This window comes from Manacus candei, unplaced genomic scaffold, assembly GCF_025592945.1.
Source record: "Manacus candei isolate 608988 ecotype Guabito, Panama unplaced genomic scaffold, ASM2559294v1 h1tg000014l, whole genome shotgun sequence".
In the NCBI taxonomy this organism is placed as follows: Eukaryota; Metazoa; Chordata; class Aves; order Passeriformes; family Pipridae; genus Manacus; species Manacus candei.
The window spans coordinates 80769522-80794460 of record NW_026138062.1 but is presented as its reverse complement, the minus strand read 5'-3'; the positions used below and the strand labels follow the sequence as shown (position 1 = coordinate 80794460).

Below are 24939 nucleotides of genomic sequence, written 5' to 3'. Positions count from 1 at the left end.
CCCCTTTGCTGTCTCCTGGATTTCACAGCTGGTATCCAAAGGGGCCACGGAGCAGGAATGGGGCCCAGTGCTCCATCCAGCTCTGGGGATCAGGCTTTGCCTCCCACAGAACCTGCCCCTTCCCAGGCATTAAATGGGCTTTACAGAAGGCACTTGCATCATTCCACCCAAAATCCTGCCACCGTGCAAATATCCCTGGAGTGTTGTCCTGGGTCAGGCTGGGATGGCTGTGAGGAACAGGAGACAGTGATAAGCCTGGCTTTGCAGTGAGGAGCCAGGGATAAGCTTGGCTTTGTAGAGCTTTATTATGGAAGGAGAAGCTGTTCAGCCTTGGGTCTGCAAGCTGAGCTCCACACATGGTTCCACCAGCTACTCCCAGTTCGTCCAAGCAGCTTAATCCATCCACCACACTGGGAATGTGGATTCCTACAGGTAGAGAAGCTTCCAGGTCCTCTCATGAGGGTTTTCTGGGAAGGATTGTGGTGCTGGGGCTGTTCAGGCCAGGATTCCCAAAACACAGCTGAGAATGGCTCAGGGAATATACAATTGCAATCCAAACTGGGGGATTTTGCTGCTGGAGAAGATTTTTTATGGCATTCTGGATTTGCAGTGTGGCCAGAGGCAAAATGAAGATGCTGGGAAGGAAGAGGTCGGGCTGAAGGAGGAGCATTTCCCAGCAACTCAAAACTGGCTGTGGCTGTGGCCTTAGTGAGGTGAACGTGAACTGGGCCACCTGGAGAGGAGATGGTTCCATTGAAACATTGGATCCAGGAGCTGGGAGCTCATTCCGGGTCCCCAGTGCACAAATCCTCCTGTGTCCTGTTGGCAGAGCACTGGCAGCAGAAGGGTGATCTTTTAGGCCAGTCTGTGCTGTGCTGAAGTGGTTTCTGGATTTCTGTTTTGCAATTGCCTTCGTTCCACTCCCATATTTCCCCCCTTTTTTTTTGGTGGAGTGGTTTAGGGTTAGATTTTTCTCCTTGAATGCAGATTCATTGCTGCGAGCCGTGCTCCAGCTCTGCTGTAATTAGTTTTGTCTACTGTTAATTGCCTCTCCTTTTCCCATTGTTTATTGAAAGACGAATGAATTTCCAGGTCTGGCTGCTTTGGGAATGCTGACAGCAGCTTTTTGAAATCCCACAGCACAGCTATTTGTCTTTTTTACTCAGCCGAGTCCTGCAGAGTGGGACGAATTCGGCTTCACCTCCGTGTCCCAGGCAAATTACTGCACTAATTAATTTCCCTGAGACTGAGGCCTCCTTCTTCCTTAGCAGAGGGAAGGGATGGAGGAGTCAAGTGTGGATGGAAAACAGCAACAACCTCAGATTAACTCCTGGAATAAACTTGCTTGAAGAGATGTGAGATGCTGGTCGTTTAAAATAAGGATTCAAATAAAGGGATGGTCCATTATTAATCCCACGTCCTCCCTCATGAGAGCATCTTGGTTTCTGGGAAGTGAGCTCTGATCCACCACACAGTGTGGGCTTCTGTTCATGCTCCCTGGGTTTTAAAACAGAAGAACTGGCATTTTTCTTGGGAATTAGATGGCAGAAATTATTGCTGCTCCTTAAAAAGGAGGAAAGGCTGCAAAAGTGACAAAGAGGGGCTGTCACTGAAGGCCACGTGTGATGGTGGGAGATGACAAACCATAGGGCAGGACCCTGCAAAGGGAAGCTCCTTTTGGCAGAGCTTTAGAAGAGAGAGGGAAGTGGGAAGTGCTTGGATTTCCCAGGATCTTCAGTGAAAGGATCTTGGGGCAGCAGAGCTGAGGCTGAGGCAGGAAAGAACCCCTGGGAAGCAGCAGAAAGGGAAACCAAAATGTCATGTTTTTTTCTAATGGAGCAGATTTCCTCAGGGAATGGTGGTTTGGCAAAACTGCCTGGACACTGGGAGAGGGTTCTCCCAAACCCTGCTGGAAGGGGGTGTCTCCTCACAGATCTGAGGCTCCCAAACCCCCGAGTCCCCTCGGAGACTCCTCTTTCAGGGAAGATAATAATTCCCACCAGGATCAAGGAATATCTCAACTGCAGACTGCCCAAGTGGAGCTGGCAGTCCATGAATGGCATGGAGACAGAGCCAGGGAACCCCCTGATGCCTCCTTGGGCTTCCCCACCACTGGAACCCTCTTTTGGGTCCCAGCATCCAGGATTCACAGTATCTGCTTCTAGTTTTGCCAAAAAAATTTGGGGTTTTTTAAAATTTATTTTTCCAGAGAAACAAGTGAGGGGGTTTGGGGCTTTTTTTTTTTTCCTGTTTTGTTTTTTTTTTTTCCCCCAAGCAAATTTAATTCCAAATACAAACCCAAATATTAAATTTAATAAACAGGGATTTTGGAGGGGTTAAGATTCCTGAGCCAGACAGAAACACCACATTTCACAGAATCAGAGAATATCCCACAAGGATAATCGAGTCCAACCCCTGGCCCTGCACAGGACACCCCAAAATCCCACCCTGTCCCCAAGAGCGTTGTCCAAACGCTCCTGGAGCTCCGGGGCTTTGGAAGTGCCCACTGCTTTGGGGAGCCTGTCCAGTGCCCCACCACCCTCTGGGGGAAGAACCTTTCCCTGAGATCCAGTGAGCCCACATCCCTGGCTGGGAGGAGAATAATTCCAGGCAGTAAATATTCTTGGAAAGGAAACCCTCAGCATTCCCCATTCCCAGACTGCCACAAAGTATTGTTGAGGTCAGTGCAAATTATTACCAGGGATGCTGGAGTGGGATTCCTGTGGGATAACGAGGGATCTCGTGTTAATTCAGCTGGCAGAGCTGCTCAGTGCACAGCAGGGAGCTGCTGCTGCTTTGGAAAGCACCTGACTGAGCTAATCCGAGGGTGAGGAGACAATTTATTGATTTGAAGTCCTGGCCAGACGTAGATGGAGATAATTCTGGGATGCGAGGGGTGTTATTATTGCCACAGAAAAAACAGGCTTGGTAAAGACTTTTCATTTCTTTATTAGCCTCTGCAAAGCAGAAGCAGCTTGAAGGTTTCATTTGAGGTGAAAAGCAGAGCTTTATGGATGGTGGCCACGGGATATTTCTGCTGAAACTGCAAACACCACTCGCGCTGCTCAGGCTGCCCCGAGCTCCCCCCCCCTCTCTGAAGCTATTTTTAAAAGATAAGGGACAAAAAAAAAAGGTGTTAAGTTTGCAGTTCTGCTTTTGCAGTCTGGTCAGGCGTCTTCTCGCTCTTCATGGGTCTCTTGCAAGCTGAAGACTCTGCTTAATGTGCTAGAAAATAGCCTTGTGCTGGGACCAGCAGCCGGTTTATCCCTGCTGTGCTCCCGCTGTGTCTCGGGGGTGGAGAAGTGCTGGGAGCAGGGGAAAGCAGGGAGCTGGTTATCCCAGGCTGCTCAGGGACCAACAGCAAAGTGAGTTTGCTTCCCTTTGCCCAAACAGGGAGGTGGCCCAGCTGAAATTTTGGGAGCTCAGCTCTGGGATCGAAGGTTTGGGCATTGAGAGCTGAGCCGAGCCCAGCGTTGCAGCTCAGCAGGTCCCTCACCAGTTCTTGCCTCCAGCGCTCTTCAGCTGTTCTGGAGGTGTCACCCACAGCTCCAGGAGAAGTGCAGCATCTCAGAAATATGGCAAGTGCTGCTGATTTTCTGTCCCTTTCCAGCCTTGTGTGTTCTCCCTCCCCACCTGGAATCTTCCACCATCGGTCCTGCTTTCATCCGCCCTGTCGCAGCCAGGCTGGGATGGGCACTGCTCCTCTCTCATCCCCCTGAGGAGGGAAAATCCTCCACCCTCCAAATCCCACAGAAACCCAACAATCTCCATCACTCTGCAGCATGACAGATCTCCTATCCTCTGGCAGGTGCTGCCCCAGTGACGGGGACAGTGCTGAGCATGGGGGATCCACGTTTACGGGGACCAAACTGGTGGTTAAATTGTTTGAGTGTGGCCAACTTAGTGTCACCAGCCTCAGTGCGTGGTGTTTGGTGTCACCAGCCTCAGTGCGTGGTGTTTGGTGTCACCAGCCTCAGTGTGTGGTGTTTGATGGCCTCGTTACACCCCGGCTGTGGTTTTATCCAGAGCTTTGTCAGCGTGCCCACGGGAGTGTGAAAATAAGGATATTCCAGGTGTGAGAGCAGCACAGTCCTGATGCACAGCCCTGCCCTGGGAGCTGCTGGAGGAGCTGCTGGAGGAGCTGCTGGCTGAGCTGGGCTCCCCATGGAGGCTGCAGCAGGTGAGGGAGGGGATGACTGGAACACCTACAGCAGCAGCATGGTGTGATCCAGGGTTCCCTCACTGCCACCAAGGAGGGTGGAGGAACCTTCTGGATCCTGCGCTCCTCGGAGAAGCAGCTCTGCAGAGCTGTGCCAGCTGCTCTGCCCTAAAAAGAGGGAGACAAAGAGGCAGGTTAAAGCACTCCAAACTTGCTGTTCGTGCTCCTGATGCCGGTGGGAGCAGTGGGATTCAGGGAACAGCGGGAGCAGTTGGCACAGACACCCCGGGCCGCCTGCCGGGGCCGTGCCCGCCGGTGCCACACGCTGGGCCCGGCTCTGGGCAGGGTTCGTGACCATGCTCGTGACATCCCAGCCAGTGTGGGATGCCAGAGGGTGTCCTGGATTTTCCTGTCAGAGCTGGCGTTTCCCAGAAGCACGGCTGGGGGAAGGAATCTGGAAGGGGTGTTTATAACCCTGCGCTGCTTCCCTTCCTCTTCCTGATCCCTTCGCGGCTTTGAGTGGAGAACAGCAGAGACAGGGGGCTGTGTGACACGGTGTGGCTGCTGGGGGTTGGGAATAACGGGAGCTTGACTCCTGTTGGGGAATAGCACGGGATGAGCTGGTTGTTCCCAGGTGCATGTGGTGTGGGGAACAAGACAAGGCTCTGAAGTCCTCTCCTCCACTGAGCCACTGCAGCTCCGGCTGTGCCCTTCCCTCCCTGTCCCCTTTCCACAGGAAAACAGGTGACAGTTCCATTGTAGGGATGGCCACGTGCCCAGGGAGGTGTGGAGAACAACTCTGAGGCAGGGCAGAGCCCTGTGTGCCCACCAGAGATGTGTCCGACACCCAGAGATCCCACTGCGATGTCTGGGCCTCTGGATCCCTCGGGAACGTTTGATGGGTGGAGGAAAAGCTCTTCTGCAGGGATGGGGCAGCCACAGCTTCTCTGGGCAACCTGTGCCAGGGCCTCCCCACCCTCCCAGCCAGGAATTCCTTCCTAATATCCCATTTATCTCTTCCCTCTGGCAGTGGGAAGCCATTCCCCCTTGTCCTGTCCCGTCCTCCTGTGCCATGGGAGCAGTTCCACCATGAACTGCCATTCCAGGGAGTATGTGGAAGAGCAGGGAGTGGCTTTTGCCCCCAGCCTTATCCCAGTGCACCCATAAATCATCACAAAATGTGGTGTGGGGGCCAGAGCAGCCTCCTCCTGCCCTCTGTTTTTTTTCCTTAAAAACTGATTAAGAATCACTTGCTTAAACTGCTGAGTTTCAGGTGACACCACCAGGGCAAAGTGCTCTTCTGGAAATGCCCATTAAGGTTTCAATTTCCATCCCTCTCCCAGAGCCACAGGGACAGGGTGTGAGCTGCTGGAACGACCTCTGTGAGCAACCACTCGGTTCATTAAATAATAACGAGCCCGACAATTCCCAGCTAAATGGCACAGCCAGCGCCCTTATTTCATTTCCTGTTTTTAAAGGAAGTATAAATTATTTACTAATGTGCTTAAAGGCCTTTAAGTGAATCCAGGCAGCGAAGCAAAATCTTGTTTACTGGGCAGATGCCCACAGGGAAGTGTTGGAGTGATGGACCCGTTCGTTGAGCAGCCACTGAACCGCTGCCAACAATTTATCAGATGGAATGGAGGTAACTGGGATTACAATGGAGTTTGGCTGGGGCTTCAGTGAGTGCTGCAATCCCTGGATTAAATCCAGAGAATATCCAGTGCAGAGCTTCTACTTTGCCCAGGGATGTTGATTTTCAAGCTTTAACCGTGTTCTCCCAGGGAGGAATTCTCCTCCCAGAGATTCACACACACCTTTCCACCTTTCACTGGAGCACAGCTATTCCTCCTTAGGAATAGCTGTTGCTGCCCCAGTTTCAATCCTGCTCCTGGGAAGGAGGTGGGATTGGGGCAGCTGAAAGCCATCTGTGCCTGGAAAGGCACCTTCCCCTGCTGCTGGAAGGTTTGCAGGACTCAGTCCCCCGTGTTCTTGCCAAGCCAAGAAACAGTAAATCCTCCTGAGTGTGAAATGTTTACAAAGGGCCTGTAAACGTGGCCCTGACTCCTGCTCCTCCAGGCCACGTTCCCACTCCATCTCCCACCACTTCCTTGGGCTGCTCCACGTGGGAAGGAACTCACTGGACAGGGCTTGGCCTCCACGACTTCTCAGGAAGTTTTCCAGAGCTGCCAGAGAGTGGTGAGTAACTCAGTGAGGGGGGTTTGTACAACAGCAGCTGCTCCAACTGCAGCAATAAACTGTAATATTGGGGCTCTTGCTGTAAAAATCCTGCCTGAGTCAGACTTTACAAATGCATTACAGCTGGGGCTTGCAATCCATCACTCCTCTGCTTGGACTACCTACTGTTCATTTAATGCAAACTACCTCTTCTTGTCCATCTCTGCCCCGGGTTTCATTTTCCACAGCTACTCCCTGGGAAAGCTCATTAGCTCTGCGGTGCCTCTGATGGAATTACTGCTTGTAGGGAAGGGGATTTGGGTGGTTTTCTTCTCTGGGGCACTGGCCCCTGCACAGAAAGGTGGTGGAACATGGACTTAACTTGGAGGATTGACCTTGATCTTGTTTCCTGGTGTGCCAGCAGGAGCTTTGGGTGAGGGTTCAGCTCTTGGGCACGTGGGACAGGCAGCCCGTCCCTCTGAGCATGGTGGTGACCCAGTTTTGGGAGCCCTCAGAGGCCATGTGGTGACATCAGCATCCTGCAGGCACAAGGTTGGGTCTCGTGCCCTATCCGGTGCCCCGGATCTCGTCCTGGCTGAGCAGAACTGACGGAAACAAGCATTTTGGATTGTTTGTGCTCAGATTACTCTTCTTCAGGGGAATGATGCATTTTTATTCCTCCTTTATGTGGTTTGGTTATTCCTGCAGTGGTGACCACTGGATTTCTTGGTGCTGGAGACAGTTCTCTCCTTGCAGAGACCACGTGGGTCTCCCATAGCTCCTCATTGCCATTCCTCAGGCCTGCAGGTGACTGGGATCTGGTGAGCCCCACACTGGTCCTCAGCCCACAGGTCCAGGAGCCTCTGCCCCAACCCCAGGGGGTTGTGGGAGCCCATCCTGTGGGGATCAGCTGGTCCCAAGCCCTGTTAGAGACCATCTCTCAGCCTCAGGCCTTAGATTTATAGCCAGACAGATCCTTTGGAGCAGCCAACCTTTCCTTTGGCGCCAGCTCCATCTCCTGCTCCACACAGATCCCAGGAAAAAAGCTCCCCTGCTGGGCACAGTGGGAATGGGGAGACCCTGTGCTTCCCCCTGTACCCATTTGTCCAGGGGCATTTTTGATGCCCCCAAGGCTGTGCAGATCCAGCCAGTCCTTGGTGCCTGCAGAACCTCCCTTATTTTTCCCTGTGAAAGCAGCAGCAGCAAAGGCAGTTGGAGACTTCCCCGAGCAGGACAGTTGCTCCCCATGCCCACAGAAAGCACTGGGCATCCTAAAACCCAGCTGGGAAAGCCGCTGGCTGCCCTGGCCCCATCAGTGTGAAGGGCTGCCAGCCCCTCCTGCCTGCTCTGAACAGGAGCCAGGTTCCTGAGGAGAAAACCCTGGGATTCAGGCTTAATTGAGCCTGTGCAATGGCCTTTAGGGCCATAAAGCATGTCCCTGTCTGGGCTGTGAATGGAGCTGGGGGGAGGCAGGACAGCTCCCGATTCCCAGACCTGCTCCAAGCTGGCATCCCCCACAGCGAGGAAACCTGTCACTAACCCCCTGGCACCTGTAAGGGGCCCTCCCTGGGGGCACAGGGGGTTCCCTGCTGCCGCCAAGGGCCATGCCCAGGGGAACATCCCTCCTGTGCATCCCTGCTTTTGTGCCCGGCTGTGGCTGTGAACTCCAAGGGGAGATCCGAGATGCCAGAGTGGGGGATGCAGCGGAGGTTTTAATGCCAGCTGGGGGCAGGTGGGATGTCAGGGGTGCCCATTCTGTGCCCTCCAGGCAGAGGGTCGTGACTGGAGCTGGAGCTGGTGGCCTGAGCCTGGCCCTGCTCCTCCATGCTGGCCCTCAAATGCTGACACAACACATAGTTTGTCCTTACTAGGGCATGGACAAGGCGACACATGACAGGGCCGGGCTCGTCCCTCATGTTGTGCCTTTCCCTGTCTTCCCGTGATCCAGAAATACACTGGTTGAGCCCCTCCTGGGTAAACTCAGCCTAAAAAATAAAAGAGATGATGCTGTTTGCTCTGCGAGTGGTGTGGTCCCCACTTGGAGAGCAGCAGAGTGGGGTTTGTGCACGCTGGGAGGGTCTTTCCTTGAAAATCATTTGAGAGCCTGGTTAATAGGATCTTGGGCTCAAATCCCTGCACAGAGACATCCCCAGCTGCTGGACATTTCTCCCAAATCTGTTATTCTGGTGTTCCCCTGGGGTGAGGAGTCAGATGTCCCCTCAACGTGGCACAGTGCTGGGACAGTGGGATCCCCAGGTGGATAACTGGACACCTTTGTGAGCTTTTGAGTGCCATATTCCTGCCTGGCCCCATCTTCTTTCCCTGCCACAATTTGCTGCCCTTTCCTTGGTGCTCACAGGCTGGAGCAGGAAAACGAGCAGGACTTTAAATAACCCCCTCCAAAATATGTCTGTGTTTGTGTTGGATCCTTTCTGGGAGCTGGTTGACAGCCGGGCTCCAGAAACAGCAGGATGGGCCAGAGAAGGGGGAGGAAGTGGCAGGGGTGAGGGTGGAGAGAGGGAAGCTCCTCTAAGCCTCTTTGCTGCCAGGGAAAACAGGATAGTGCAGCATGCTGGAAGGGGGAAAAGGAAAGCTCTCCTCAGATTTCTCCTGTTCATCTTGGGAATGTGCTGGGAAAAGGCCACATGTGCACTCACACACTGTGTCCAGTGGAGAAATGTTGTTTGTTGGTGCTCCGCTCCATCCCCAGGGATTAGGGATGGTTGAGGGACATCTCTGGCCCGTTGACTTTAGGATCTTCCCATAAGCCCTTTTCCTGCTGTAAATCCTGGGCATCTGCAGCTCTGCCACATCTCCTGCAGCCCAACAGCCCTTCCAGAGGGCGAAGCTCCGTGTGTCCCTCTGAGGGGTTGGATCTGGAAGCAGGGAGGGGACAGAGATCAGGGTGTCACACCCAGGCCAATCTGTGGCAGACACAGGCCTGGATCAAGTGTTGATGGTGGTTCCCACAGCACTAGGAAGGGACCAGCTCCTCCTCTGCCACCTGGACACGAGCTGGCTTTGTGTCACTGTGTCCAGGGGTGTGGGTGGAGGAGAGTGCCAGGAGCTCATGGAATGCCCAGGCTGAGTCCTGGGACATCACTGCCCCTCAAATCCACCCATGGTCCACCTGGCTTCAGCTTGGCCACAGCCTTAGTCCCTGAAGACTGAGAAGAGATGGATGGAGGTGTAGTTCCTAATTTTGGCCAAGAGGAAGTGTCTGTTGAGACATGGAGTCCATAGATAATGCCTTGGGGAGCAGGAAGACAGAAGAGTGTGTCAGTGTGTTCTGGCAGCCCAGGAGAGAGGGAAGAGAGTGGGAACAGAGGACAGCAGGCACAGCTGGAGCAGGGATGAGGGACAGGGGTCCTGTGGTGTCCCTTCTCGCTGGAGAGGGTGGGAGAGGTTCTGTGTGGGACAGCCACGCTTGGGCAGGACAGGGAGAGCAGAGGGAGCTGGTTGAGGGACAAGCAGGATGTTTGGATGCATTGGAAGTGAGAGGAAGGTGTTTGGTGAGGGGACACAGGTCCTCCCTGTCTTTGCAAAGTGGGCCGTGGGCTGCTCTGCCATCCTTCAAATCCTGGACAAATGAATCCCTGGGGAAGAGGGAGGAGAGAGAGAGAGAGAGAGGAGAAACATGAAGCTTTTCCCGCTCTGGAAACCGTCTCCACTGACATCTAGTGGCAAACCAAGCTTTTCCCTGGAAAAGAGAAGAGCGAGATCCTCTGGCTGATGCCCCCACTGATCCCCACGGGCTGTGCTGGGGGGTGTGTGCGTTGTACTGGTCATACTGGTATTCCCTGCATGGTCATAGCCTCCAGCTGTGCCAGGGGAAGCTCAGGGTGGACATGAGGAGGAATTTCTTCATGGAAGGTGTTGCTAAACACTGGAAGGGGCTGCCCAGGGAGGTGGTGGAGTCCCCATTCCTGGAGGTGCCCAAGGAAGGCCTGGCCGTGGCACTCAGTGCTCTGGGCTGGGGGACAAGGTGGGCATCGGGCACAGGGGGGATCCATGGGCTGGGAGGGCTTTTCCAGCCTCAGTGATTCTGGGATTCTGTTTGCCTGGGTACACATCTTTCCAGGAGGAGCCTTCCAGAAAGCCAAGCAGCTCATTTCAACATATTTTGGCCCTTATTCCCTGGCTTATCGCCTTTTATTTCTGGCTCCCTCCTGGGAGCTTTGCAAGAGCAGGGCTTCCTTTGCTGCCTCTTCCCAAACACATTTAACCACTGGCATTGTGGGCATTTTCATGGAATCATTCATGTTGGAAAAGACTGTTAAGATCAAGTCCAACTGTGAACTGTAACACCCGTGATAAAATGTAGTTTAAATCCCTACTTCCTACCATGTATCAACTCCAATCATCATTATTATTACTTATGTAATCCCCCCAAACCCCTAAACCAATAAAAAAAATCTGCTGGGACAGGAGAAGGGGGAATGACTTTAAACTAAAAGAAGATAAGTTTAGATGGGATATTGGGTAGGAATTCTTGGCTGTAAGGGCAGGGAGGCCCTGGCACAGGTTGCCCAGAGAAGCCGTGGCTGCCCCATCCCTGGAAGTGTCCAAGGGTAGGTTGGAGCAACCTGGGCTAGTGGAAGGTGTCCGTGCCCATGGCAGAGGTGGGACTGGATGAGCTTTAATGTCCCTCCCAACCCAAAGCGTCCTGTGGTTCCTGGGTAACAGCACAGCATCCTCTGACAGCAACGATCGGGCAGAGTGGGTATAAACCCGGGTGATAATATATGATGTTATGTGATGTTATGTGATGTGTGATTATATATTATATTATAGTATAGTATAGTATAGTATATATTGTATTGTATTGTATTGTATTGTATTGTATTCTATTCTATTCTATTCTATTCTATTCTATTCTATTCACTGCTGACTCTCGTGTCCGTTCGCACCGGGTTTAGACCCCGTTTAACCCTGGTTTAGCGCGCCCAGCCGAACCTGGCAGGGCGGGCGCACCTCCCCAACATGGCGTCGCGGCAAGGACTACAATTCCCATCGCCCTCCGCTCTTCCCCACGTGACCACGGCCGGCCAATGGTGTGCAGCGGAGGGCGGATATAGCCCGGGGGGCGGGATCGGTCCCCCCTTTCGGCCGGGCCGGGCTCAAGATGGCGGTGCAGATCTCCAAGAAGCGTAAGGTAAGCGCAAGGTGAGCGCGGCCGCCGCGCCCGCCCCGACCCTTCGCGGGTGCTGCCGCAGCGCCGGGGGAGGCTCGCGGGGCCGGCGGGGCGGGGGCACGGCGGCGGGTTCGGCAGGATGGCGGCGGATGCGCGGGGATGGCGGCGGATGCGCCGCGGCGGCCCCGGCGGGAACATGGCGGCGGGGTGTGAGGGGGCGCTTCCACACGGCCCGGGATGGGGCCGGGACACCACGGACCTGCTTGTTTTCCCCTTTTCAGTGGGGAGAGTTTGGGGTTGGTGGTTCTGTGGGTCGGGGGGCCTGTCCTGGGGAGGGAGGGAGCGAGCTTTGGGCTGTCAGGAGGGTCCCTGTGGGGCTGGGAAAGGGATGTAGCCCCGCTAATTCCTTAATCTATGGACGAATTGAAGCACTGCCACGGGGCAGCGGCGAGCTGCGGTCCCAACGTGGAGGGTGGCTGTGGAGGGGGTTGGTGCTCCCGCCCTGCCAGGCTCCGGTGGGTGCCCTAAGCCAGGGCTAGATGGGCTCTAAGCCCGATGTAAACGGCCACGAGAATCAGCAGCGAATGGAATATAACAGATCACTGATAGTTCACTCCGGGGTTATACCCACCCTGCCTGTCAGAGGATCCTATGCTGTTCTCCAGGAATCCCAGGATGGTTTGGTTTGGGAGGGACCTTAAAGATCATCCCATTCCACCCCTGCCGTGGGCAGGGACACCTCTGACCTATACCAGCCACCTACTAGGAGTGCATTATCCCTGGGAACTTCAGGAATAAGTTCTCTCCGTGGGGGGAGAGACTGCCAGGCAGCAGGATGGTCCTGGGGGTACAAAGAGCTTGACTTTGTCCGTTTGTGTCTCAGTTTGTGGCTGACGGGATCTTCAAAGCCGAGCTCAACGAGTTCCTGACGAGGGAACTGGCTGAGGATGGATACTCCGGCGTGGAAGTCCGGGTTACTCCCACCAGGACTGAGATTATCATCCTTGCCACCAGGTAACTGAGCTGCTGCTGCCGCCTCACAGGGGCTGAAACTTGAAGTAGGAAATGTTGCTACAGGAAAAAGATCCTTGAAGTGATGTTTAGTGACCCAGCAGTGTAGCTCGCTCACTGAACTGAGATGGTCTGGAACTCCTTGGGCTGGTTCCAGGCTCACCTGGGGACACTTCTCTCAGTTGTGCCGTTGTTTTTTCCCAGGACTCAGAATGTCCTGGGGGAGAAGGGGCGCCGGATCCGGGAGCTGACGGCAGTGGTGCAGAAGAGGTTTGGATTCCCCGAGGGAAGCGTTGAGGTAAAACTGTCTGGGTTGGAGCAGCAGGAAAGGGGTGCTGCAGTTGGATTTGTAAGGACAGGATAATGTTTAACTCAGAAAACTTGGGGCATTTTTAAAGCTGTCACTTCAGCTGCTTTTCTCTGCTTTCCCAACAAGGAGGATGCAGATAAAACTTTGTAAATGCACCTGTAAATATTTTGTAGAGAGTGTTGTCCCAATATTGAGGTGAGAAGGCTAAACCCGTAGTGTATTTCTTCATTGCTGTTACCCTTATCAAGTTATAATGCTTCTGTCCTTACAAAGAAACTGTGCAGAAGGATCTTTGAAAAATAGAAAGTAATTTCTCCTGATGTTTGAGATGATTCCCTGCTTATTTTGGAGGGGTTGGACTAGTTGTCCTTTAAAGGTCCTGTGCAACCCAAACTATGCTGTGATTTCATTCCATAAAATCTGCTGCTCTAAAACAAATCAGGGAGGGAGGGAGGGGGAATGTGTATTCTGGGGTGGTGCTCACATGTATTCCTGCTTGGCCAGTGTTGCTGGATCACATTTTACAGGAGAGGTTGCTGATTGTCTCCAGCAAATGCTTAAACATAGAGAATTTGTTATTCCCCACACACCACGTTGGAATGTCTGCTGCTTCTCGACTGTCAGACCTTGGTCTCTTTGAGATCTTGGATTTGATACATCTCTCTCTCCCAGCTTTTCAGAATCAAAGGGCTTTGGTTTTAATCCTTAAGCAGACTTCCTTGGGTGATGTGTTAAACAAAGGAAACCCAGTGATCCCTTCTGTTTTGGGGCTGTTTGGAGCAGCAGCTCTTTAACACTGCACCATGGATGTTGGAATAGTCCTCTGGCTTCCCATGGAGTGTCTCAGCCCTGCCAGGAGTAGGAGACAGACAGCAAGGGATTCTGGGAGTGGAGTGTCCCAGGGTGAGACTTGTGCCTGGAAATGTGGCGGGACTGACTGCCCTGGGGTGGAGGATGGGGCAGGGAGTAGAATGAAGCTCCCGTGTTCAAGTAGAAGTGTCCCAGACCAGGTTGGACAGGGCTTGGAGCAACCTGGGCTAGTGGAAGGTGTCCCTGCCCATGGCAGGGGGTGGAGTGAAAGGGTCTTTAAGGTGCCTCCCAAGCCAAGCCATGCTGTGGTCGTGCGATGTGGTGCCTCAGCCGCAGCCTGCCCTGAGCTCTCTGTCCCCGCAGCTCTATGCAGAGAAGGTGGCCACCAGAGGCCTGTGTGCCATCGCCCAGGCCGAGTCCCTGCGCTACAAGCTCCTGGGAGGTCTGGCCGTGCGACGGTGAGTGCAGCAGCTTACACGCTTACTTCTCGTAGCAATTACCTCTTTCTGGCATAAAAGTTGCAGGCTTGGAGTAGATGAGACTGCAGGTTGTCTGCCTGCCCTAAAGCTTGCATTTATCCCTTTGTGGAGGAGCGAGGCGGGGGCTCAGGTGACAGTGGCCCTGCTCCCAGCTCCCTTCGGTGATGAGCCGATGACGAGTCAGATGCAGGTGGCTCTGCCTGAGGTACCTCTGTGGGGTCACGTTCTGTGACGCTGCATGAGGGCCTTCAGCAGGAGCCTCCTGTCACCAGTGGATGATCTGGAGGCATTTGTCTGAGAAGGGACGGGGTGGATTGTCCACCCTCAGCTATGGAGCCGTTTCTGTGTCACTGTCCCCACAGTCTTACAAAGTCACAACAGTTTACTCAAGCTGGGCTTCACAGTACTAAAATGGCGTGGAGACTTTTGCTGCCTTGCCCAGCACTGACAGAGCTTTGGCTGCAGAGCTGTGCCTTCAGAAGGCTTTTTACAAGCAGAAGTTGAAGCGGGATGGGCAGTGCTTGGAATTGTGGTCCCGGATCCCTGTGGATCTGGGCAGTGGGCTCACGGCGTGGCTGTTCCCTGTCCCTGCAGAGCCTGCTACGGAGTCCTGCGCTTCATCATGGAGAGCGGGGCCAAGGGCTGTGAGGTGGTGGTGTCTGGGAAGCTCCGAGGGCAGAGGGCCAAGTCCATGAAGTTTGTGGATGGCCTGATGATCCACAGCGGAGACCCCGTGAACTACTACGTGGACACAGCCGTGCGTCACGTCCTCCTCCGGCAGGGTGAGTGCCACTGCCAGCTCCATGGGCTTCCTTCCCAAACTGCTTTTGGGAGTGGGCAATGAAGGGGCCTTCAGCAGCCAGTGGAATTTTGGGTGGTCATCCCAGGGCATCCACTTCTCTGGTGGTGGGGTTTGAATGTTTCCAGCTGAGAATGTGGCCGTAGATTTTCCAGATACTCTCACTTGAGCCCTGGGGCCTCTGAGGTAGGTAAGAAATCAACTTATAAATTAAACACTTATAAGACTGGGATTAAGAGCTGTTGGCAGTTTGCATCCTGGCTTTCCTGGTTCTTCGGGATGGGCAGAGAGAAAGTGGATGCTACAAAAAGGGCGAATGCCAGCCAGTTCTCCCCCGTAGCTGTGCCCTGGCGAGTCTTCCCAGCTAAACCTGCCTCCTCTTGCTCTTCCCCATGGTAAAACACAAATGACTTGTGCATCTTAACTGGCTCTGGGGTATTTAATTGCAGAATTCCTGGTGTAGGGATGGAACTCAGCCAGTGCTGTTTCCCACCTTCCCTTCGGTGATGATACGATGACGAGTCAGAAGGGACGACCCTGTGTCACTGCAGCCCTGTCAGTGCCATGTTCTGTGGGGCTGTGCTGAGGCTGCCTTGGCCAGGGTGTCCTGCTCATTGGATGATTTAGAGGCATTTGTCTGAGAAGGGATGGAAAAAACCCGGTGGAATTGCCTGGGAAAACGAGCTGAGTTATCCCGGGAAGAGCACAGAGTTTAGAACCAGGGTGAGGCTGAGCTGGGGGTACAGCTGAAAGGCAAGGGGTTGGATAACTTTGGATCTTGCCTGTGTTTAAATTCCTCATAGTACTGCTGATGTAAATTCCCAATAATAAGATTTCTAAGCTATAGCATGGCTGTGTTACAGTGTTGGCAGGAGATACTTTGTGACCTTGGTGCTCCTCCCTGTCAATGTGTTGTCCTGTCCCTCTCTGCAGGAGTACTGGGAATCAAAGTAAAGATTATGTTGCCTTGGGACCCAAGTGGAAAGATTGGCCCCAAAAAGCCTCTGCCAGACCACGTCAGCATCGTGGAACCCAAAGAGGAGATCCTGCCCACCACCCCCATCTCAGAGCAGAAAGGGGGCAAACCAGAGCAGCCAGCCATGCCTCAGCCTGTGCCCACTGCCTGAGGGTAAGTGCCTGCAGGCTTGGGGGAGGGAGAATCCATGTGGGAAAGGTGCCCTGCCACCAGAAACTGCTGTCAGGCAGCTGGGATTCTGGGAAGACAGGCCGGGTTGGGTTTGAGCAGTGCCCTGGATGAAGAGGATGTGGTTTAAGGCATGTGGCAGAGCAGCTTCAGGGGAGAGGAGATGATGAATCTGAAAGGGAATATCCCTGTCCAAGTGCCCTGTTCAGTTTTGTGCAGCATAAATTTGGGAATCTTGGGTCTCAGTTGGAGTGACTTGGGACATACATGTTTGAGAAGGGTTTGGTGCCTTGGATGTGTTACACCCCCCAAATAGCCCCCCTTCCCTGGGATCTAGTTTGGGATAGTCTTGGAAGCCATCAAGCACAATGTGTAGGCTGGTTTTGTAAGGAAATAATCCCAGTTTGAAATCCTGTTTAAGGAATCTGACTGGCAAGATCTGTCTCAGTGGGAAAAGTGGGATCACTGGCCAAAGTGCAGGAAGGGAGAAATTCCATTTAATTTGGAAACTTGGAGCCTGTTTGTTTGTTCCATTTTTGAGGTAGGACAATAGTTAGAAGTTTGGCACCAGCTCATTCTGTTTTGTTCTTTGTTGTAGGGTTTGTCCCATGTGGAACCAGAAGCTTGGCTGTCCTGAAAACATCTCTTAATAAAATCACAAAAGACAGTGTTTGTGAAGGTGCTTTTTCTTTTTGTGCAAGATACGCTCCAGGAAAACCTTGCTCCCACTTCTAGTGTGGAAGGAATTGTGTTGCATTTCTTCCAGCTTGTTCCTTATGGGATGAACTTCACCAGCTCCTGATCCAAAGTGGGGATAAAATGCTGATTTCTAGGCAGAGCTGGAGCAGCAATTGGTGTTTAGAGGGTCATGAGTCACAAACATTCCATGAACTGGAGTACTGTACTGGGGGCTCTTCCCTTCCATTCCAGGGCCTTACCCGAGTTTTCCAGAAGGGGGAGCTTTTTTAGGAATATCCAAGGGAATTGCTGTAGTTTGTACCTTTCTGGCTTCAGTTGAACTATTATTATATTCTACTTAATGCTTTTATCACCTCTGTGTATCCATGGCCCCTGTCACTGGAAAGATGTTTGGGATGTGACTTCCCCATTATAGGATCATCTCTATTCCTTCCAGGAACAGATGCAGCTCGTTTTAGGGTCAGGTAATTTGAGATGGGAATATCTGGTGGAAGTCTGGGGCAGATGAGATGGGAATATCTGGTGGAAGTCTGGGGCAGGAATGGGAAGGGACCCATCACAAGAGGTGATGTATGTTTAGATTTTGAGGAATTCAGAGCCTGGTTGTTGCTTTAACAAAACTTGTACCACAGACTTTGTTGCTTTCACAGCCAGATTTCCATTTTCAGGAGGTTTCTCGACAGGAATTTAGGAACTGGAATTCTGCTGGTGTCAGGAACTGGGCTGTGTGGCAGAAACAAGATGTGCCTTCTCAGGGTGTGAGTGAGTCTCATCTCAGGTTTTTTTGCACACCTCTCAGTGGAAAGCTTGAAATATTTAGTAGTAAGTAATACCAACATTAATTATTGATTTTTTTTAAACCTGAATTTGGAAAAAAAATCTGGAAATATTAAAGGTCACAGATGAGCTTTGTCACTTTGGAGGAGCAGGAAATGTGTGAAAGCTGGGAGAGCTGAAGCAATAAAGAGTGACACAGCTTTGCATATTGTCTCTAAATTCTTAAACACCCCAGTCTGCTGGAAATTATCCCATAATGGTCAAGGTGATGTTTTCCCTAGGACAGAAATCCCTGAGGATTTAAAGTTGCTTGGAAGGTGAGCTGGGGGTCAGATGAGCTCAGGGAAACTTTTAATTTCTTTTCAATATTGCTATTCCAGGGTGGATGTTGGATCCAAAGATGTTGGATACTTGGGGTTTCAGGAGCAAAAAAAATTCCCAGTGCAGTGCAAAGGTGACCTGCTAGAAGTGTTCTTTCTTCAGGATTGTCCTGTCATGGGAATTCACCTGTTGCTGTGCATTGAGGGTAATTTTTGTCCAGGTATGGCAAGGAACCTCCCCAAGTTTATTTTAAAACTGCCAGAGATTCATTGAAAAAGTTTTATTGCAAAATTACACATTTATGTCACTGTGTGGCACAAGACCAGACAATAAAAGCCCTCACACACCTGCACCCACACGATGCAAATAATTCCCAACATCCCACGGTGTGTTCCTGCCTTGCCCACCCCTCTTACCCCCCCTCCCCATCCTCCAGAACCTTCTGCAGCGTGTGGGGTCAGTGCTGACTCACCGGGAAGTGTCCAGGCTTCCTGGGCATTGGATGCATCCCTGGGATTGCCTCCTGCCTCCCACCACAGTGGGGAAAGCTGGGAATATGCAGTACTGGGCTTCTAAGACAGCAAGGAAATTAGCAGGGAAGTAAAAATCAAGCAAAGCCATGTGGTCGGTCCGTGGTGCTTCCAAAGAACTGGCACTGCCCTCGGGATGCACTGAGTTCCCTCCTTCCAATAATCTTATTTGCCACGTGAGGTGTGTGAGGTCATGGCCAGGCTTACCTGGAATGCCGGTGGGATATTACAGTATCCCTTAAAAAGAAGTCAGGAATAGCCTCCAAGTCTAGGCTGGCTCAGACTGTGACACTTTAGGCTAATTATCAGCCATAAATATAATATAAATACGTTTGGGGTTGAGCCTGCCCTCACCCAGGCCAGCAAACAGGGAGCCAAAACACCACGGAGCTGCAGCAGAGGAGCCTTGGGAAGTCAGGCAAGAGCAGCTTTCAATCTTTGTGTTTAAACAAGGAAAAGCCAGCCAGCAGGGCCTTGGCTCAGCCCTGCTCCGAACTGGGATCACCCTCACAGTGGGAACTCTCCCAGCCCTACCTGCTGATGCAGGAGCACCAAGAGATGTGGAGTTCTGGGCCTGGTACAGGGTGTTCAATGCCAGGGGTGATCCCCAGAGAGGTGGAGTGTTGAAGGGACCTCAGGTTTATTTTCTAGGAGTCCAACCTGCCCTGGGGCCTATCCAGGAAGTGTTGATCCAAGCTGGCTTTGGTGTCCTACCTAAGGATGACCCGCTGTGGGTGCAGCATCCAGCACTCCCCCAGCCTGGGTTAGGCAGGACAGAGGGACACAACTCCATGAAACCTCCCTTCTCCAGCTGTCCCAGCCCTGCTCTGCTCCCAGGGCCCTGGAGGGGCTGGACTGCACAGCTGGCCCTCGGTGCTCTGCTGCAAACCACTGAGGAGAGAGGAGAGAAGCAAGAAACAACACCAAAGCAACCAGAGCAGCTCTGGAGCGGTGCCACGGGGCATCCAAGCAGGAGAAAAGCAAGTGGCAGGGACACAGAAGTGTTTGGGAGGGAAGGTGGTCGCAGCAGGAGGCATAACTAGTGCAGGGAGGAGCTGGGCTTCAACCTGGACATCTCCCTGAGGATGCCAGTTCCCTTCCACTGCCGGTGACCCTCTTGTGCCAGGCTCCCCTGATCCTCTCCGGAGGTGGGTTTGTGCAGCAAGGATTTGGGGGGGTGAGGTAAAGTGTCTGCTGGTTCCTCATCACAACGCACCCTGGTCTGAATAGCACCCATGGTTCGAGAAGGATACAAAAGAGTGTTGCCCCTTGTTCGAAATCGCCCACTAAAAACACACACAAACCAAAGCTCTGGGAGAAAACAAAAAACCCACCAAAACCACCAACCAGCTACAACTCATCCCGCATCTTGTCACCCTTGGGCCTCACGAGCCGGCCGATGAAGAGGATGGAGTTGGTTTTAGTGTCCTTGATCATGAAGATGAAGGGGTGGTCGGCGTAGAACAGCTTGGGGTTCCTCATCTCCTCGCGCCCGTAGATGTCGGCGTCGTAGGGGTTCCCGTCTGTGTCCCACTCCAGGGCGGCCGCGTGGAACACGTTGGACAGGTAAAGGTCCTTCTTGCCAGAGATCTTGGACAGGTCAGCCTTGGTCTTGTCAATGGCTTCTGTCAGGCCCAGGCCACCCAAGTGTTTCTAGGAGGAGAAGAGGGCTGAGCGACCCTCCTGGAGGTGACGCAGCACAGCCCTTCCCAGCCACGGCTGCTGGGAGGAGGATCAGGCACAGACAACCCGTCCCGCTGTCTTCCCCACTATCCCAAAGAACTGCTCTCCTTAAGGACCCCCCTTACCTGAAGGTCATGGCTGACTTCCAGGACAACTTTTGGCAGCGAGATGGCCACTGATCTCTTCTTCATCTTGCCAGCCCAGGTCTTCAGCTGCTCCTTGTTCAGCAGTTTCTCAACCCTCTCCAGAGGCTCCACGTGGTTTGGCATGATGAAGATCATGCTGGAGAGCTTGTGAGCAAGGGGCATCTCCACCACCTGGAGCTTCTCTGTCTCATCATCATAGTAATTGTAGAGACCTGGAAACCAGGAGGAGGAAATGGTGAGATGTGGAGCAGAGGCGAAGCTACATAAACCTTGTGAGTTCACCCTGGCCTTTCCCTGACCAGCAAGGGAAGTGAGTCTGGACCATTTTGGGAACTGGCCCAGCATTATTAAGAGTTGGCTGTGACTCTCACTGGCGCGATGAGCCAAGATTTGTTCCCCACAGCCAATAGTAAACACGGATTCTCTGCTCACAGGGAGATGGAATCTGCAGAACAAACACATCCTGCTTTGTTCTGACTTATTCCCATGGGGCCAGAAAATCTTGGAAGCAGTTGGAGAACTGGGCAACGGAGCAGCAACGAGTGTAACTCTGGTGGGTTTTGGTGTGGGGCAAGTTTGCACTCACCTGTGCGGTGCATCATGGGCACTCCCACGGTGTAGGAACGGGTCACCATGAACCCACGGTTGTCCACCATCTTATGATGGAACTTCTCATCCCAGTGAGCTGCAGGAGAGAGAGAAATCCAGTAAGAAAAGGGAATGGGGGGTAATTTCATGCTCTGACAAAGAGCCTCCAGCGCATCCAGGATTTGCCCACCTTCCCTTTGGGCTGCTGGATGATCTTTAAGGCCCCTTCCAACCCAAACCCTTCTTCTGTGGTTCTTTGTTGGCTCAGGGTGGGTTTTGGGCCACTCATACCAAGACCCGAAGGCAGAACTTACGCTTGAAGAACATGGCGTTGACAATGAGGGCCCCGTCCGTCTTCTCCACGTCCTTGGTGACCTCGGGCAGTTTCCCATCCGTGGTCTGCGCCGCCCACTCGTTGATGGACTTCAGGGCGCTCCTCTTGTCGCGGAAGTTGATCTTGGAGTGCTCGTAGTTGTAGTGCTTCTTGCTGTTCTTCACGAAGTCGTCGGCGAAGTTGATGGAGGCGGGGCCGTAGAGGCGGCTCCCGATCTTCCAGGTGACGTTGCGGGCGGTGCTGTTGCTGACGTCGTTGAGGAGCTCGGACAGCCCGCTGTGCACGTACTCGTCGTTCAGCTTGTCCGCGCTCAGCACCGCCTTGGCCTGCGACGCCGTGCCCGCCTTGCCCCCGAGGGACACGAGGCCCAGGGAGGAGGCCACGACCACGGGGGACAGCAGGATGTTCTCCATGTCCTTGTCCTTGGCCATGGCGTGGTAGAGGTTGAAGGCCAGCGTGGTGCTGCGCTCGGCCAGCGTGGTGGCCTTGTCGCTCAGCTTCCTGTCCTCCGAGGGCACGGCCGCGGCCAGGCCGCACAGGGCCAGCGCCAGGACCATCCACATGGCTCCAGCTGCTCCCAGCGCCTGCCTGGCAAGAACAACTCACCGTCAGCACCATCCCAACCCTGCCTGGAGCACTCAGAGATCCCAGAGAAACCCACTCCCTGGGTCCAGCGACGGGCACAGCGCCAAGGCTCCCCTTGGGCTGCAGCAATCCCAAGTCCACAGTGGGATTTCCTCTGTGCGACGATGAATCCACGGGAGACCAGCTATTCCGAGCCTGTGCATTTGGAATGGGAGCTTCCTTACCAAGGACTTTGACTGTATTACTATTCATGCACTGTAAAGGATTGAAAGAGGGGCCAGGAAATGGAAACAACAGGTATTTCTGAGGTGATTCCAACAGGACAAGGGGGAATGGCTTTAAACTGGAAGAAGGCAGGTTTAGATGGGATGTTGGGAAGGAATTCCTGGCTGGGAGGGTGGGGAGGCCCTGGCACAGGTTGCCCAGAGAAGCTGTGGCTGCCCCATCCTTGGAAGTGTCCAAGGCCAAGCTGGAGCAACCTGGGACAGTGGGAGGTGTCCCTGCCCACGGAAACCTCTGCCCTGGTCAGGGAAAGCTGGAAGCAGGATGTTTCTGCTGCTCAGGGGCCACACAGCAGAGCTGCCCCTTGATCCAGGGGTATTACAACCAGCAACAGGGACTGTCCTCTCTTGGACCAGCTGGTCCCCAAGTCCTCAGCTTCCTTGGCACTAGATGGAGCACATGAGCTTCCACCAGGCCAAGTCAGAGGGGTCCTTTGAGAAGATCCAACATTGCCTGCTCAGCTCTGGTGGTTTTAGTTTTGCCTGTACAGCCCTGCCAGGGAGGTCCCAGGGCAGAGGGAGGTGGTGGACCCTCATTTTCCACACCAGAGTTCACGCCTCGAGTAGAAGCATCTCATCCCAATGTAGGGGATGAGCAAGGGCTCCGAGCCACCCGCTTTGCTAAATCTGCAGCCTGCCCAGCCCTAAATGCCTGAAAGCTCTTTGGAGCTCATCCCACCTGCCTGCAGGGCTATAACGTGTCCCCATACCTTCCCTCCCTCCTGCTGCTTCAGCAAACCTTCCTGATGGCAGCTCCTCGGGGCTTAAATTCCACCACCTTCAGCTTTTGGGCGAGGACAGGCTGTGCCGTGCCCAAGGTTACGGCGAAGTTTCTTTTCTTGGTGTTCCTCTCCTCCCACCCTGCTCCCGACCAGCTCCTGGTGTGGGGACACAGGGAAGGGCTGCAGAGGAGCAGCTCCAGGGTTAAAGGCTCCAGAGCAGGAAGCGAGGGGCCCGCTGGGATTCCACATGGAAGGAAACACGCAGCACAGTCCTGGGCACAGAGTGCGCAGCTGCACCGGGGACCCTCTGCCAGAGTGGGAATTACGCGGCCTCGGAGAGGGAGGCGGTTCCTAGCCTAAAATCCCCTTGGGAGCAAGCCCTCCCTTACAGGGAACAGCCATCCCAGCCACCTACAGAGCAAAGACTCGTGCAACAGGCTCCAAACTGCCCCTGACACGCTTTGAAAGCGCAGGCACATCTAAAACCTTCGGCTTTTTATTTCCCTTTTTGATTTCTAAAGATACCTTGAAACTCTTTCATAGTGAGGTCAACGTTTGCCTTTTTCATTCTGAAAGAAAACAGATACATGGAGTAGTTCTCTTGTGAGCAAAGGGCGGCTCATCCTCAGCTTAAAAAAAAGCTTCGTTACTTCAGAGACGGGCGACAAATTTGGCTCCGAGCTCTGGGCTGTGCCCAGTGACGCGGCCCCGCGGTGCCAAGACAAGAGAAACTTTGCCCATTCTTGGAGATTATTGGGGAATTCACAACCCAGGGTGAAAACCGAGGGAATCTGGGGAATGCACAGCCAGCGACATCCTCTCTCCTGCTCGCCCAGCCCAGCCCCGGGGGGACGCCCAGTGCCAGCGTGGCATCGCAGAGACCTCCCGTGGCATTCCAGGGACCGCCGTGGGCACCCGCCGTCCCGCAGGACTGGGAGGTGCCAGCGCCCGGGATGAACGGCCAGAGGCGCCCGCCCCGTTTGCCCCGCGAGCAGGACAAAGGCACACAAAGAAAGGCCGTTCCCGTGTCACCGCAGGGATGTGACACTCGGCCAAGGCCAGGCTTAGTCCGTCCCGCGCAGAGGCTGCAGGCAGAGCGCTCCTTCCCAGGCTGGGCCGGTGCCCAGGGTCCCGCAGGCTCCCAGGCTGAGCAGGAGCAGGGGCTGGACGCTCCTCCAGCACCATCCCACCGAACTAAAGCTTCCCTTTAGCCCCCTCTTCCCTTTTGCCACGCCCTGAAAGTTTCTCCCGGCTGCACAAACCAGGGGTGCAGCTCCGCTGGAAGCACCTCTGGCAAACTGGAGGTGATGATGGGGGGGGGGGGGGGAATTTATAACATATTTTATATCTCTCAAAAAGCCCGAGCCAGCTCACGGGGTAGTCTGTACCCTCCACTATCCCCCCTTCATCCCAGTGCAACCTCTACCCCCCATGCACCCCGTTCTCCCATGCACCCCCTTTTCCTATGCAATACCCCCCTCCTCCCGATTTTTTTCCCCGATGGGGCCAACCAGGAGGATGCAGGACCCCAAAAATCCCCCCCCACCCTGCTGCAATCCCCGCCTGCCAGCCCGGGGTCCCCCGGTCCCCCCCGCTTACCTTTGGGGTCGGGACGCGGTTTCGCTCGGCTCCCCTGTGCACCTCCCGGGCCGGCGGAGGGGGTATATAAGGGGCCGGGGAGAAACTTCTGGAAAGTTGGTTAAACCCTCTCAAAAAAAGCTCGGGAGGGAGAGGAAGGGGAGGATCTGTCCCGGCTCTCCCGATCCGCCGCCAATGGCGAGGGAGCGCCGGCCCCGCGGCCGCCGAAGGGGGGTCCGCAGGGATGGGGGGGATGCGCCGGCCCTGCTCTGCCCCTGCCCGTCCCCGTCCAGGCCCCGCAGCAGGGATTTGGGAAGCTATTCCCTGCCAAAACGGTGCTTTTGCGTTTTTACGGGGCTCTGGTCCCTCTTATTTCCCTCCCCCTGGCATCTCCTGCAGCTGCATCGTTGCTGGCACTGAAGGTGGTGGTATATTGAATAGTTTTTTTGGGGGATGTCATCACCCACGAAGTCAGGGGTGATGCAAAGAGCTTCAGCCACAAGCAGAGCAGTGACAGGCACTGAACGTTTAACATCTGTCCCTGGCTCAAGCCACATCCTGCCTTCTGAAACGTCCCTCTCATTGGTGACACCCGAGAGAGAAGAGGCTCCAGGGAGAGCTGAGAGCCCCTTCCATGGCCTAAAGGGGCTCCAAGAGAGCTGGAGAGGGAC

General features: G+C 54.0%; 2 protein-coding genes and 2 non-coding genes across 4 annotated transcripts; 3 read left to right on the top strand and 1 right to left on the bottom strand.

Annotated features, from left to right (window-relative positions):
• The first annotated feature begins 11374 nt into the window (after positions 1 to 11374).
• Positions 11375 to 16691, top strand: RPS3 (ribosomal protein S3). The gene is made up of 7 exons (XM_051779553.1): positions 11375 to 11492; positions 12355 to 12485; positions 12687 to 12780; positions 13966 to 14060; positions 14676 to 14863; positions 15814 to 16009; positions 16623 to 16691. The coding sequence occupies exons 1-6, from the start codon at positions 11463 to 11465 to the stop codon at positions 16005 to 16007; spliced, it is 732 nt and encodes a 243-aa protein (XP_051635513.1). The 5' UTR covers positions 11375 to 11462; the 3' UTR covers positions 16008 to 16009; positions 16623 to 16691.
• Positions 14238 to 14384, top strand: LOC127468203 (small nucleolar RNA SNORD15). Its single transcript, XR_007903452.1, has one exon. It is a non-coding gene; the product is annotated as a small nucleolar RNA SNORD15 (small nucleolar RNA).
• LOC127468202 (small nucleolar RNA SNORD15) lies at positions 15379 to 15526 on the top strand. The gene has a single exon (XR_007903451.1). It is a non-coding gene; the product is annotated as a small nucleolar RNA SNORD15 (small nucleolar RNA).
• Positions 16692 to 18086: 1395 nt separating the features above from the next.
• Positions 18087 to 24434, bottom strand: SERPINH1 (serpin family H member 1). Its single transcript, XM_051779518.1, has 5 exons — positions 24290 to 24434; positions 21083 to 21690; positions 20767 to 20865; positions 20160 to 20392; positions 18087 to 20004 (listed from the first exon to the last, which is right to left on the bottom strand). Exons 2-5 carry the CDS (start codon positions 21663 to 21665, stop codon positions 19702 to 19704), a joined length of 1218 nt encoding a protein of 405 aa, XP_051635478.1. The 5' UTR covers positions 21666 to 21690; positions 24290 to 24434; the 3' UTR covers positions 18087 to 19701.
• Between the last annotated feature and the right edge of the window lie 505 nt (positions 24435 to 24939).

Excerpts from the sequence above, each read along its gene's own strand:
- RPS3 (XM_051779553.1), top strand. The coding sequence starts at position 11,463 with ATGGCGGTGCAGATCTCCAAGAAGCGTAAG. Across the intron at positions 11,493-12,354 it reads AGATCTCCAAGAAGCGTAAG|TTTGTGGCTGACGGGATCTT; the intron begins GTAAGCGCAAGG and ends TTTGTGTCTCAG. Across the intron at positions 14,864-15,813 it reads TCACGTCCTCCTCCGGCAGG|GAGTACTGGGAATCAAAGTA; the intron begins GTGAGTGCCACT and ends CCCTCTCTGCAG.
- SERPINH1 (XM_051779518.1), bottom strand. The coding sequence starts at position 21,665 with ATGTGGATGGTCCTGGCGCTGGCCCTGTGCGGCCTGGCCGCGGCCGTG. Across the intron at positions 20,393-20,766 it reads GCCCATGATGCACCGCACAG|GTCTCTACAATTACTATGAT; the intron begins GTGAGTGCAAAC and ends CCTGGTTTCCAG. Across the intron at positions 20,005-20,159 it reads AAGTCAGCCATGACCTTCAG|AAACACTTGGGTGGCCTGGG; the intron begins GTAAGGGGGGTC and ends TTCTCCTCCTAG.